A 15,616-nucleotide genomic window follows, 5' to 3' on the forward strand; every position below is an offset into this window, starting at 1 on the left:
ACTGTTCCATTACCAGACCCACGAAGCCAAATCTCATTTCAAACTGCAAAACACACTTCTCTTTCTCTCTCTCTGTGCTCTGTTATGCAACTCCCACTCAGTACATGCAAATCCACCAACACAAGTGACTAGCAACCTTCCCCGAGTCGTTGTCATGGAGACCGAACAAGATAATGTTCATAGCCTTCAGGGCCATAATGAAGGTGTGTAGTGTCAACAGAGCGCGCGGGGACTGTAAGACCCAACTCTGACGCGTTAAGCCGGGCTGAGGAGTCCCATCACCTCGGTCTGAGGGATCAGCAAAGGTCATGCATGCATGCTAAAGGAAAGAAAAAAAAGTTCAGCTGTAGGTCAGTGTGGAGATTTTCTCTTGCGGCGCGACAAGCCCTGGTCACCTCCACACTAATTGCCTCGGCAGCAGAGCTCAGTGGGCTGCAGTCAGCTGAGGTTTTTGCCCTGGCATCGTATGGGGGGGGAAAGAGTCAAGCCAGAGAGCAAATGACTCGAGGGGAGGGGTTTACGGTGACAGCTGAGGAATGTCTGCCCTCCTCTCACTTTGCCATGGTTTCTAGCGACTGTCATCTTAGGAATGCACGGGGCTAGGACGACGGGACTCGGAATGCTAGCCTCTGAGACCAGTTTAGCCGACGGGACCTGGAATCTCCACTTGTCTACTACTGGATTCCTCATTCACTCGTGCTTCCTCACCCCCCTCCCCACACACGGCCGTCTGTGTTTGGGTATGTTACGTCAGAAAACAGGTATTTTATGGCATCACTGTGTTATTTTATTATATGTGTGTATACCACTTGTGTACCACTTTCTGGGTTTAAAAGTATATTGGGGTATAAAAAATTCACAGTTTCATATCCACAAAACTATTCCATCAAATTGTTTGCACAGTATGAGCTAGCTTTTGTGACTTGTCAAGGACAGAAAGTACAGTGAGGAGTAACACCCCCCCTATCTCAGCTGTCTGGAAATTAGCAACGAGCTACAGCAGTTAGCACGTCAAGCAGTGATAACAGAAATACTACAGGCTTGCTGCCGAGGCAGAAAATATGGCTAATTAATGAGCTAGTATCGGCTCGCTCCCCTTCACAGAGTGACAGGGTGTATGTGCATGTAAAACACAAAATGTATAAACAATGTTTAACATGATCTAATTTAGTCCATGTTAAAACACACAAGCTACTTGTACCATTTTTTTGTAGTTTGTAATAATCAGCAGATTAAAAACTACACATTTTTGTTCTCAGAAACTTGATAAATATCGCCATGTCTCTCACATTTTTGGGGGTGGGGGGGGGGGGTTTGGTAACTGAAGTTTAGCAAAAGAAATCATCTACGTGGAACAGAAAAACTTGTATCTCTGATTTTGGTTGCCATTATCATACTGAACCTCATACTTGTCCATGCCTAATTATTACTTGTTAATTCTTCAACCCTTCTCCCCAACAACGCTCATTCACACAAAAGGGAGCCGACAACGGTCTTTGTTACGAATTACACCAGAGGCGACAACAAAAGATCATGTTTACGAGCCGTTCGGCAACATGTCATTTAAAAAAAAAAAAGGCGACACAGGGGTCTGTGACTCACACGGCGACACAAACGCTTGCCTTAATGCGAGACTATGCCAAGGGGCGCACTACAAAGCAGAGCGACAGACTCTGAGTCATACCCAAACTTAGTATCATCTACTGAAACCCAGTTTGGAGAACTTGGTGGTGGGGGGTATTTATAACCCTGCACCGGTCACCGGCAGCGGTGGGAGTGATATCGCTGCACCCAGTGAGGAGTGAGGCCTCATGTAACATCACAACACATGTCATAACAAAGCCAGAGGTCAGTCGCTCAAAAGAATAAGCCACTGCAGTGTAATGGACAAAATTAAACTGACAAAAATCACATGTGGTGCTTCTCAGCTCAGGGATCGTGCTACGCGGACAAAAAAAGTTACTGTCTCAGGAGTCACAGGAGATTCTGAAACTTATTACACTCTGAGGTTTGTTATCATTTCCTTAAATCAACAAAATATACGTGGCCAAAGACAGCAGGTGATAGATAGTCAATCTCCTGTTTATTTCACCCGAGGCAGCTAATATCGCTGCAGCGCTGGGATTAGCATCTGAGCACACAAATCCGTTGTGCCTTCTTCAAGTACTTCATACAGCAAAACACCTAAAGCATAGGGATCAAACGCTGGTAGATCTCATCCAGAGATGGTCAGGTTAGGAGAGCGGCACTGCAAATTCTTTCCTCATCCCTGTACATCAGCCCAAAAAAAGGCAACGTTTCCACCCAATGAGCTTGCACGGTGCATTGGGGGGGGGGGGGGTTCAGGGGGCATGCTAATTCCACACTTAATGATAGATAAGTCTCAGCAACGAACGGTTGATTTACCAACAGCATTCATGAAAGCAGACACACTGAACTGGAATCATCATTAAAAAAAACTATGGCCATTATCTAGCCTGGAAAAACTGCTTCTAAAACTTTTACTAGCATGAAGCAACAGACATACCACGAGAAGCAAGGTGCAGTAAACCGTAGAATACAGGCTTACAAAGACTAGACATGTGGGCATGAGTAATGAGGTGACATCACTGGAGATCTATGCATGCACTAAACATTTTATTTCAGAATCCTTCAATTAATCCTTAGATAATTTCAACACTACTAAGACAACCGGGAGAAAAAAGAAACACCGTCCATGCCATTAAAGGCACTGTGAACATAATTGCTACCACAAGCAATTACAAAGCATTTGGATTTCTCAAGCATTAAAATACCTGAGATGTCCATTCACTCCACGTCTATGGCCCATAAAGTAAATGGTAACGTCCTCTGTACAAACTGAGTCAGAGACTTAAGTACAGTTAATGCCATGACAAATTAAAACATTATATTCTGAAGTACAGAAACTGGTTATAAACTACTATCTTATTATGTCTTCTACTTGGAGTCACAGGTGCCTGCCTCTGATCAAAATCATTCAAAAAGGAAAAAGGCTGGATTTTGATGACAAGTTCTGGGAACGTAGGTTACAGGCCAAGGAAGAAATGATTAGATTTCGACAGTGATACACATACAGATTTAAGATTTATTTACAACATTTCTTTACTTTGACAAACAGTGGAGTATGTTGACACTGTGGGAAACTAAATTGCATTGATGGAAGTTTGCTCTCCTGAATAAACAATGTGATGTATTCCAAATGATTGAAGGGTTTTAATGTACAGAAATCCTCCAGTTGCTATTTCTTCAACTGTCAAAAACAACACAACTGAATTAGGCTGTAAGCAAGTCGAGAAACTACAATGACACGATGAATGATTCCCAGTGAAAAATCCATGGACTTTACATGTAACGGTAAATCTATTGTAGGTACACTACATATAACCGAAAATCTCTTCTCTGCATCTGATCCTTCACGCTTTCATAACGTTTCGGCATCCAAATGAGTGCGTTACGGACTGTGTATAGTAACAATTCTCCACGGTTTGTTTCAGAAAGTACCGAAAGTCAAACACGGGCTGCCATTTCGTTATTTGGTCTTTGGAAAGCTCCACAGACGAGTATCGTCGTAGCTAAAGTGGTTAGCGGGCAAATAGTGAGCGCAGAACACTCCTGTACTAATTTAACTAGACTTAAATGTATGTGTGTACTCGATAAACACCAACAATCACAGGTCCGACTCAAAACGTGAACAAGTGACGTTCTCCGTGAGCGAGCTAACGAATGAATTAACTTTAGCCGACCCCTCTCGTTCAGCCAACTTAGCTTAGCGTGCTAACGTAGCGCTTGGGTACTTTTAGCTTTGCGATTTACTTAATCAAATTGCATCTAATGCACCAAGCACTAATGGGGATGGTAAATATGGTGTTTAAAGCAGTCGAAAAGCAACAAAGACGCGTTATCCTGCAACTATTTCTGACGTTGTGGCAGCAACAGCAGCAGCAACCTAGAGCTAACTAGCCGTTAGCATCCGCTTCCTCTCCAGAGGGTAGCCTCAGTCGCGGTGCAGGGGGTTTATCAACAAATCGACTTTTTCCTTCCCTTGCTAGCCACCGTTTAGCCACTCGAGTCTGGACAGAGTTTCTATCAATGACAACATTTGCGTTTGGTTCCTAACATGATCCGACCACCGCTATCAAAGCGACCTACGTGTAAATACACAAAGGAAACATGACCTGTGTGTTTTTACAACATGAAATAACACAACGCTACAACAACAGTGAACTACAGCAATTAGACTGCACCCGTGGAACTACACACTCAGGCTACTTTGCTGTGGCCAAAAAAGTAGGTCTAAAAGCGAGGGCTTTAAACCTTGTGGTTTATTGTGAACTATCGCCTGAAACGCTACGTGCATTCACTGTATATTACATACGCATTAGAAGGAGAAGCTACCCCGACTGTGCGTCGAAGAGCACGGCTGTGCTAGGTAGGTAAACAACGGGATGAGAATGGCTTCCATTTGACAGGTGTTCCACGGCAGAGCCGAGCACAGCGCTTGTTAGCAGGGCAAAGCGACATTTGTTGTTGCCAGTGTCCCGGTGCGGACTAACACCTGGGCGGGGGGGGGGGAGGCCGGGGACACTAACCTGGTGTAGGGCGGTGAGACCGTCCACATTGGCGTAGTTGATGTCGGCGCCCCGCTCGAGCATTCGGAGCACCTCCTCGGTGTCGCCACTCGAGCAGGCGGCCAGGAACACGGCGCCATCGTCGAACTTCACCTTCGTCTTCTTCTTCTTCAGCAGGGGAGGCTCCTGGTCCGTTTCCGAGCCCAGCCATCGCTTCAGCTGCTCATTCCTCTTCTGCTTGGCGTCCGCCATCTTCATCCCCCTCCTGTCTCGGGCTTCTTATCTTTCTCCGAGAGAGGATATACTTTATAGTACCACTATCCCACAGCGCACTGGGGCGTGGGAAGGGAGGGCTGGAGAGCAGAGCAGAGGAGAGGAGGGGGGGGGAACTGACTGAGCAAGAGACGCGAGCGAGAGAGAGAGAGAGAGAGAAAGAGGGCGTCTGGGGCTGCTTTCCATAATCTCGCGAGAACTGGAGCCCAGGAGCTGCAGTATAACGTCATCATCAGCAGATTATAAGGGGCGAGAGAGAGAGAGTGAGCAGAGTAATCCTATAAATACAGACAGAGTACTTGGACATATTACATAAAACAGTCAGCAGGTTCATTCACAAGCAGCATTTATATTCTAGATATTCACAAAAGTATTGTGGGATATCTATTTATACTGAATAGGTGCATGGGGGTCAAAGTTCAAACTTAGGTCACAAAACAATCAGCTTCTTTCCAGGCGCTGGCACCAGGATGAGGTGGTCCACTGAGGTCCAGTGTGGCCTTCACTGACCAAAAAGGATGTAATTCTTCGTCATTACGCATAGAGCAAGGGGGGTCTGCAACCTGCGGCTCCAGAGCCACATGTGGCTCTTCAGCCCCTCGGCAGTGGCTCCTAGTAGCTCACAAAATGGCACTTTTTTGCCTTTAAACTCTCCCTAAATGTCATAGTCTGGACCTTTAAAGTGTATTAGATCTATGTCAGAAACATTAAAACATGAACCAACCTCAATGCATTGTATTTAATGTAGAAAAGTACTCAAAATGTCTTAATTCATTGTTTTGCTTTGTTTTTAAATCTACATCCACTCTCCACAGACTCCCACTTTTCAATGAACTTCCTGACTATGATTGTTTTCAGGTGTTAGCGTGTTGTTATAGCGCCGAACTTAACGCGACCTCTTCTTTCTTTTCATTTCAGGAAGTGTCATTTAAACATCAAGTCAATAAGCGTAGCTTTTTTCTTGGGGATTTTCCCTCGTCGTCCCCTGAAAACAGCGGCACAAAAAAAAAAACTGTTATTCCAACCACGTCATGTGTAACCTTCTTGGTTGCCGTCTAATAAAAACACATGAAGGGGAATTCTTGAGTTCCTTCAGAACACCTGTAATGAGTCGATAAGGGAAACACTTGAAGACAGTCCAGTCTTGTGGACTCAAACATCGGGGTGGTCCACCTCAAACATTGGGCTAAAAACCAGGGTGACCATGCAGGCGAAAAGTGCTTTTTTTTTATCATGTGTTATTGTTGGCAGACGCCCATGTGTACACAGCAGGGGGGTGCGGAACTGCCTCCTCGTACGCAAGCCGCCCCCCTTTTATGTAAAACTGTGGTGTCATTACAGACGATAATGATGTTGTGTTTAAAGACGTAAACGACGCCACTTGTGCTCCATCAGACTGACACCACCCAGCCACTGAATAACACGATCCAAAAATATTTATACAACTGTGACCTTGAGCCATTGTGTTCAAAAACACCCTCGGTTTTTATTCCTCATTCTTCGTGTCACACCGTAGGCAAAAGTTTCGAATCATTTATGTTTGTGAAAACACAGCTAGAGGAGGAGACTCCAACTGTGGCGCACGGGAAGAAAAGACGAGAGAGAGGGTTGAGATCACAAGCGTCATGGGGAAATGACTGCGGTTCTACTGAGTCATCGCTGATGCTCTAACGCCGACAGCGTCAGTGTCAGGAAGCTGTGTGCTGCGCGCTGATATCTGGACGACTGTTTGACAGAGAGAAAAATGGAGCGTCTTCAAACAAGAACTGAGCGTTTTCAAACAAAAATGGAGCGTTTTCGAACACGAACTGAGCGTTTTCAAACAAAAATGGAACGTTTTCGAACACGAACTGAGCGTTTTCAAACAAAAATGGAGCGTTTTTAAACAAGAACTGAGCGTTTTCAAACAAAAATGGAGCGTTTTTGAACAAGAATGGAGCGTTTTCGAACAAGAACTGAGCGTTTTCAAACAAAAATGGAACGTTTTCAAACAAGAACTGAGCGTTTTCAAACAAAAATGGAGCGTTTTTGAACAAGAACTGAGCGTTTTAAACAAAAGTGGAGCGTTTTCGAACACAAACTGAGCGTTCTCAAACAAAAATGGAGCGTTTTCAAACAAGAACTGAGCGTTTTCAAACAAGAAGTGATTTTGTTTATGTCAAGACAGATTGCACTCGTAAAGCGGCTCAGTGGCTGCAAAAAAAAAAAGCCAGGTTGGAACGTGACTGAAACTGCAAAGGAAACGTTTCAGGAGTGAATTCTGTGTCTCAAAACACTCGACAGGGCCCCCCCCCAAAAAAACACTGGACGCAGAACGGACGCGCTGCGCTCTGACCCGCACAGCTCCGCATATTTACACTGCTTGCGCCTCACGGCTAGGTTTTCTCGCAGTACTTCTCGCCCCGTAAACAAAACAAAACAGAGCAGTATTTATACCGAGCGAAGAAACAGGAGCACGCTGGGCTTGCAAGGAATTCTTTCTATGATGTGATGTGAAACATGAGGATGTGTTGTTGTTTTATTTTCCTTCTTCCTCTCTTGCTCGTGCTAAATTCTGCTGAATTCAGGCGGCTCCGCTGCGGCGTCCGCCAGAAATAGAAGTGCTGCATATCCACTTGATGTCAAGACGACGTTCATCACCAGTGTAGTTTAACCTTCAAGGGAGTTTTCCCCTACAGGTGTTTGCATTTTTAACTCTGCAAACGTCGCCTTGTTTGCTTAAAATGAACAATGTCAACAGCACAGTTACATAAGGGGGGGCTCTCGTCGCTCCAAGGCCATGGAATAGCTTGGACGTACAGAAGATCTACAGTCTCCAGTAAAGCTTCCTGTTTGTTCTTCCCTCTGCAGCTGTATTTACCTCAGAGCTGTACAGTACATCACCTATTTTGACTCGGTGCAAATAATTGTGTTTGTGGACGTTGACGCCAGGTCGCTATCGGCATTTTGCGGCGCTTGTGATGATTCAAAATGATGGGATGTGTGAGCAGGACTTTACACACTCGCTGAGACTGTTTGAGTGTCACAAGACAAACGTCCTGTCTTTCATTACCTTTCACTCTCTCCTCTGTTTGCTCTTCTTCTTGTTCCTTGAGTGGATAAAGTGTCTGGGAGTGACTCCTGTGTATCTACTGGCGCTTTTCCAATATGCAGTTTTAGCACGACTCGGCTCTACTCGACTCAGATCTCCTCTGTGTGGGTGTCCAGTGCTATCTTATTAAATGTGAACCAAAGAAGTGCTATTAGGTGACACATCTTTAGCTGTATTGATTAGCAATTCCATAAAAAACCTTTCAGGCTGTCAAGTAATCTGGGAGAGAACTTCTGCACCTTGGGCTCTTGATCCAGCCTTGGGTAAATCTGGTCTGTAACCGGGGAGACATACGATGTCCCTTTGGTGGAAACATCGCAGTTCCAGTGCTGCTAAAAACACGTCTTATGCATTAAAAGAAAGCAGAGAAGAAAAAGGGAAAAAATAAAAGCAAAAATATCTTGAGTCAGTATCGGTGAGGCATTTCAGAGATGGAGAGATTACCTCGCGTCATCCATCATCATCATCATCATCCAAGTGTCCTTGACCCGGGGATGAGACTCATCATTCAGCTATTTTGTTTTTGCAACCCTGCAGACTGCTGCTTTAACTGTGAAGCCTTTTTGTAACCTTTATTGTCCACCATTTATAGAAAATGGTGGACAATAAAGGTATTTTAATTGGTGAATAGCTCTACATATAACTTCTAAACTGGTGTCTACTCATATGTCCCATGATCTGTCGTCAATATTCCTTTAAAATAGGAACACGTCATTTAAAAAATTGACAGTATGTTCTATTGAAGAAGACTTTGAGACCATTAACTCTTCAGGAAAATGTTAAATGACGCCATAAATCAAACGACAAGTCGACTTCCATTCAAACAACCAGGAAATTCGCCCCCTGGTGGCTAATAACCGCTCTCCTACTTCCTAGGCTTCCCTCTACATTTCTAAGTAAGTTTGTCAACCATTTTCTCTCTTCAGTTTCTCTGTATCTTGGTAACAAAAACAGTGATCAGTGTTATCAGTCTTGGCCGGTACTGAAACCCTCCAGCCCTCCAGAGTTCACACCAGTGAGATCAGAGCGGGGGAAATACTTTTTTTTTTATTTTCTACCGCTCATACAGTAACTGTATCGAGTCCTGTCCACCGCCAGCGCGTCGGTCAGGAGACGCAGTCGAGCAGCACTCACCGAGCGGGTGACCGCTGATGTGCGGACAACTCGGCTCCATCTGACAGAAGCCAGACGCCCTCTGCTCCCATGATCCCGTGTCACCCAAACTCCCTGCCGTTGGCGCATGCGACACTGACACACTCATCTCCTTCCACGGGCGCACGGCTCCGGGGCAGCAGACTTATCAAGCGAGATAGAAATAGTCATGCTTTGATGTAATCAGTGGACACGGTTGAGAAATACTCTTCAGACGCTTTCGATTAGTCACTGTTGGAGTAAAAACAGTCCCGGCCCCCGTGGTGTCAGGTAAGAGTTTCTCAGAAGGATTCACCCGTGGAGGAACGGCCCGCCAAGGTGACACCGCGTGTACACCGTGTGCACCATCCTCCTGGCTCCGTGTAACTGCATGTGAACTATGTGTAGACCGTCCAGTGACACTGTCAGGGCTTCAACTGTCCAAAGTATTCACGGGCAGAGTGGAACGAGAGCGCAGACTCTGTTCCAAGGCCCGATCATTTGTCAGGCCGGTGGAGTGGAGGGAACAGAAACCTGTTGGCCAGGGAAACAGAGCGAGAGGAGAGTCAGATGAGGGACTGGCAGAGGAGACAAAGAAAGTTGTGTCAGCCCACTCTCATCAAGACGAACGAGAACGGTAACCCGATCTGGCAACTGGTCACATTTGCTGTGGGCGCTCCTGCGATTGTCTGGGCTCCAGCGCTGAGGCAACCGATATTAGAGATGCCATCAGTGAAACGCATGTTAGAATGAGTGTTAAAATGCTCTTTTTCCTGACAGTTATCACTGATTTACACTGAGAAAGGGTTGAGAAACTTAGAGAGGACTCGCTTGGTGAGACACATTTTGTCAATTCACACATAATACGTATGAAGACACTTTCAAATAACGTGCTAACTTAACTTTTACACTTCAGCATAAAGCGTTTGCTCAGTGACGTGTATCCTTTGATATGGAGCTGAAAAGCTCAATGTTTTCGCTTAAAAACAACATTTTTTAAATGTTGTTTTTAAGATAGTTTGTAAGATGGTTTCCATGAAGTCCAGAAAGAGGGGTTTCTTTCTTCTTGTATATCAACAGTTGGATCATATCTTCATATGTTGATTGACGCTAATGGAGTGCTAATGGCAGTATTGGATAGGCAACCAAGCATAAAAAGTTAGCCACAACACAACATAACTAGTAGCTTCAAAAAAAAAAAATAAAAAAAAGATTCTGGACATTTTTATATCAACATTTAACATCTTATCATCTCTACGGGGTAATATTATGTCAGTGTTGCGTCTACAACTTCCTGTGGTAACTATACAACGCTGATTGATGTTGGCGGAATGCTAAATGCAGCAGTGGACAGGAACGTAGCAAAAAAATAGTTAGCCACAACACGACATCACTGAGAGGAGCTTTAAAAATAACATTGTCGACATTTTTATATCAACAGTTGATATCATACAATATCTACAGCGTAATGTTATGCCAGTGTTGTGTCTACAACTTCCTGAGGTACCTGAAAACTCTAATTAACCAATGCTGATTGAAGCTAATGGTATGCTAAACTGAAAGCAGCAATGGACAGGAACTTAGCAATAAAGTGAGCCACAGCATGACATCGCTGAAGCTTTGAAGATGACATTGTCGACATTTTTATCTTAACAGCTAACATGATATCATCTCTGCAGGGTAATGGTTGTGTGTACAACTGCCTGAGGTACCTGAAACCTCTTACTAAACAATGTTAATTGAAGCTAATTGAATGCTAATGGAAGCATTGGACAGGAACCTAGCAATAAACTTAGCCAAAATGTGACACCACTGACACTAACAGAATTTTTAAAAGTTAACATTGTCCAAAAAATTCATTTCATAGTTAAAACTATATTTCTAGAAGCCTAATTAACCAATGCTGATTGACGCTAATGGAACTCTTATGGTAGCAATGGGCAGGAGGTTAGCAGGAATCTAGCAGCTTTAACTGACTATTGCAATACATGCTGACTGTGGCTGTTGCAGCATGTTATTATGGCTGCATTTCAAAAAAATATCCACTTGTCAAATAATGTGTGCACTAGATAAATAGTCTGTTTCCTCATTCAGAAATCTTAGTGGAAGTACCCTGCACCCAGGTTTTAGGTTTCAGGGTGTACGGCAGGGAGGCTGGTGGAAGGTGGGAGCAGCTAGTGTTCACGAGGTGATCTACTCCCAGACGACAGCTGAGCTCAAACGCTGGACAGAAATAGGGCAGTCGCTTTCACTTAGCAGGGGCTGTGCTGCCACCGCATCATTTCATTCTGCTCTTTCAATCCCGGGCCATTCTACTGTCATTATGACAAAGGACGTTTAAATTGTGCTAACTCAATTCAAATGTAGGGTGACAGTGTTATGTCAGATATGTGTATCACAACGATGCGGACACATTTAGCTGCCATGTGTGTTTCTTTAAGGCCAGATGAGCAGTGACAGCTTAATAAGACAAGGCTGTTTGAGTGACCTTGTTTCATCGAGAGAAAAAAAAAGGGGGCTAATAATAGGCCGAAATCTGGAGCTGCGGCGAAGCCTGTTAGTGCGAAAAGCTGCAGTGAATCATCCCATGCAAGCCATGGAAAAAAGCACATCATCAGGTTCGGCCTTGAAAAATGAAACGTGATGGTCCCGGCCAGATGAAAACGAGCATGATCGTGGAGGAGCTGCAGGGAGACAGATTACACGATTACAAATGACCACACGGAGAGAGGATATTTTTAAATCTGTCGGGGGAAAATATTGCTGTACTCTTGTCATGCACACTCTGGTCATGGACCCTGTCCTTGTTAATGCAATTACAACGTTGGACACATGGGACAAAACAAATCCTCAGTCCTTGTTCTTTGCAACATGCAGTACTTTCCAAATGCAAAATTAGTAGCGTGGTTCAGATAGAAGTTGCAGGTACCCAAGAAAGTTGCAGACACAACATTGACATACTGTTACCCGAATGATATTAACATGAATGAATGTGTTTCCAGTCTTTATACTCCAGTCTCTCCTTTGGCTAACCCTAACTCAGACTGCGTCGTATGGAGTATGGATAGGGTGTAGTCACCTCCAACTTCCAGGAGGCGTGACCAACGGTAGACCTACAACCAATCGGACCAATTATTCGGATTACGTGTGCGGGGCGACATGTCAACAAATGTGCTTGTTTTCTAGGAGCGAGTAATGACGTTTAAGGATTTTGGCGTGGGGTAGCTCTGTGGAACGCGCCAGGGGGAAAAAAACCTTAATTTGTGATTGGTTCCCTTTATTTGGAAATTCTATAGTCGCGTCCTTGCTAGATGTGTCTGCAGAGTGAAACCATATCACTGGAGGACTTGGCTGGGTGCAACCGCGATAGTTTTCAGCAGCTCATGAGGGAAATTTCTGGCAAATTGAACATTTTAAAAGCAAAATAAGTCATTATATACAGTATATTATTGCTGTTTATGAAAGTAACACGATATAGAATTTGCTCTCGGGTTCCCCCCGCATTTCATCAGCGGTATCGTTTGTTACAACTGTCGTAACATACAGGATATGTCGACATGAAGCCAACAATACCGGTGAAGGCTGAAGCAGGACTTCCAATGTACAGTCAACCAAGTAGCCTATGTGATCGCGTTCTAAACAAATATGATATCATTGTTTTATTCTCCAATATATTAGAAATGAAAAAAACAAAAGAACAACAATGCTTTAGCCAGAAACCAGACGTTACATGGTGCCAACGCAGGCCATGCAGACCTGCTCAGGCTTTGACAGATGACATTTACCCAGTTATGAGTTGATGTACTACCAAAATACTCCTGAAGGTTGAAATCATTCATTGTGTCACTGTGACAGAAGCCAAATTACGATGTCCATGAAACTGTTGACAGGTCCTTTGTCAGCGTGTTAAAAGAACAATTAAATAAAACTAATAAAGCACAGTGCCAGTCGTTCCTCAAAGTGTTTTCCACGAAAGGTGAACAGGACACTTCCACTGTTTATCTGGTTGATTATTTTAAGGCAGTAGTTCACCTGTTTAAGAGTTCTCCATTTAGCAGCTAAGACCATCTGCCCTCATCATTTCCATTCACCTTTATAAAAAAGAAGTGTGAGTGGAAAAACAGAGCTACGTTTTAGTCTTTAAGCCTCGGCCCTATCGGGTTTTAATACCGCTTACGTATTGTGAACTGAACTCAACCTTGTGGATGGTCGGGGAGCGATGGCCCAGTGGACGCATTCTCCTAGTTCAGGGGTCGCAGACCATCCCATTTGTCATGGGCAGTACTTCAAGGCACTTTGTTCCACACAGGGACAGGTTTGTGTTTCAATTAACAGGTGACATAGATCCCATTTCCTCACAGTCCTTGTCTCCCACGGTCTTGGTAATCCCAAAATCTACAACACGTTACAGTGGATATCTGTTGGCTACAGTCTTTCCCATGAGTAGCATCAATCATCCTCTCTTTATTTCGGCCAGAAGGTAAAGTCTTACTCTAGGAATGTCTTCAAAGATACAGTAGGTATCAGATCTCTAAGGGGTCATTTTGAAACGTACAATATCCATTCTCTAAATTCAAGAAAATGAAGCCCACCACGGGCTTCAGTTACATAGGAGTAGCTTTTAACTGTCCTCTATTATACAGAAATGATGTGCAGTTAAATTTCATCCACACACTTCACAAAAGAAGCCCTCAAGCAGCAGCAGCTTAAAAATAGATAAGTGTTACTTGTGCTACTCTCCCCCGTACAGTGCCACCCACATATGATTATTACCCTTTATGCAGCCATCTGACTGTATTTTCCGCACAAGCCTCAGCAGCACGGTGTAAAAGCTTGCAGGCAAAAAAGATACCATGAATTTATTGCTTCACTTCACACCAGGACAATCGGGTCCTGCTCTGCTTTTGGTGGGTGTGAAAATCTGGGAAGAATCTGTGCTCTTTCAGGGGGTTTGCTGTCTGAGATGGGGCCACCAAGACTTTTTAATTATGTCATTTCACAGTCATGTCAATTCTGTGAAAATGAAATGATTGTCTGTAAACAGCAGACTGCGAGGACACCAGGGTGAGAAATCCCCCCCTAACTACGTGTCAAAAGCTCCATAATTCCAGAGAATCAGTTGATAAACAATGACGCGCATTTGACCAGAGCATTGAAAGAGAAAGTGAAAAAAAATGAAGCAGTGGTTTTGGTGAAAAGCTCAGTTATGTAATGGTTTACAGAAAGTGATTTGGTTGTCATTTCAACCCTAGCTACAACTAGTTCATTAGGTGGGAAGGAGAAGGGGTCAATATATAGGCCCCACTGGCCCATGAAGTCCCTTGAAACATCTTTTTTTGGCTCGATGTGATGACTGAATTTGAAATTTCATTTCAATGTCATGTGAATGTTGTTTTCACGGGTTCTCTCTGATGTTGTTAAACCAGAGATAACTTGGGTAAAGTCACAATCAGAAGAGCGTGACCCGAAATGTAAATGAAGCGTGCACTGGGGAAGGTTCCAAGCAATGCGACGCGCTGAGCCCGCATGGTGTCTGCGGAAACATTCGATTGCCGTGACCTGCTGCCACGTTGGCTTCAGCTGCGTTATCTGCTCGACAGAGGCCCCACAGCAAGGTGTGGCTGTGTCGCAGCAGACAGGGTGAAGACTGACGCTGTTCATCAAACGTTGTATCTGTCAACAGCCACGGAAACACTTTAACCTGAAATGGAGAGGATGATTGAGGGGGTGGGGCCAAGAGTATGGGAGTTCAGGAGTCTTCATAAACCGCCTCAAAACACCCGGAACTTGACCTTCCTTTCTCACAAGCCTCCAAATGTAAACACGATAGGACATTATTCACCTGCCTGATGAGATCTGTATATTCCAGTGTAGTCCTTTTTCATCTCTGGTGCACTGGAAACATGCCAAAAATGTTCATAGGTTATAGCTTGTGGCGCCTCAAAGGTAGATCTATATTCTGCCTCATGTTCGTACTCCTAAGGAACAGCAATAACCCTAAGCCACAGCCTGAACCCTTAAGAATTTCAGATTTAACAAAATGTGCTTAAGAGAAGATTGATAGCACTGAGCCAGCAGCCAGTTAGCTTAGCATGAAGGCTGAATTCATTTTAGGGGGAAAAGTAAATGTTACAGTTTAGTGCCAGCTACAAATTTAGGCTATTTTTCAGTGACAACTTATGCTAAATAGTTGCTACACATTTAAGTTAATTGATTGTGTAGTTGCAGTGTTATGGGTGCAATGTTGAATTGCTGTTTTTTTAAGCTAGTCAGGCTATCAGCTGGGAATAATTAACATGTTATATAAATTGTAGCTTTATGAGCTGATGTTTTGATACTAACCCTAGCTGTGTTAACCAGTTGCTAACATATTTAAACTCTAAATGTTTTAAAAAGCATCACTTTGTGAAAATGTAGATGACAGAGTTAACAATAACAAGTCTGTGGTGCTAGTTGTCCAGTGGCAGTTTTATGAAAGGTAATGCTTTTAGGCTAACATTAGCAATGTTTATCAGCTGTTTATCAGCTCCAC

The 15,616-nt window shown here is 43.9% G+C and overlaps 1 protein-coding gene across 6 annotated transcripts in view; it reads right to left on the minus strand.

The window, feature by feature from the left end:
• Nucleotides 1-4,988, minus strand: part of ppp1r12a (protein phosphatase 1, regulatory subunit 12A) — a 55,305-nt gene extending 50,317 nt beyond the window's left edge. For 4 of the 6 annotated variants that reach the window (XM_058624374.1, XM_058624370.1, XM_058624371.1 and 1 more), the window contains exon 1: nucleotides 4,611-4,987. In XM_058624374.1, the coding sequence (XP_058480357.1) occupies nucleotides 4,611-4,847 (237 nt within the window). In that variant the 5' untranslated portion in view covers nucleotides 4,848-4,987. Of the gene's footprint in view, nucleotides 1-4,610 lie in introns of all 6 variants that reach the window. The other 2 variants (XM_058624373.1, XM_058624369.1) reach the window with 1 other exon arrangement.
• Nucleotides 4,989-15,616: the final 10,628 nt, after the last annotated feature.

Source organism: Solea solea, chromosome 3, assembly GCF_958295425.1.
Source record: "Solea solea chromosome 3, fSolSol10.1, whole genome shotgun sequence".
NCBI classification, from domain to species: domain Eukaryota; kingdom Metazoa; phylum Chordata; class Actinopteri; order Pleuronectiformes; family Soleidae; genus Solea; species Solea solea.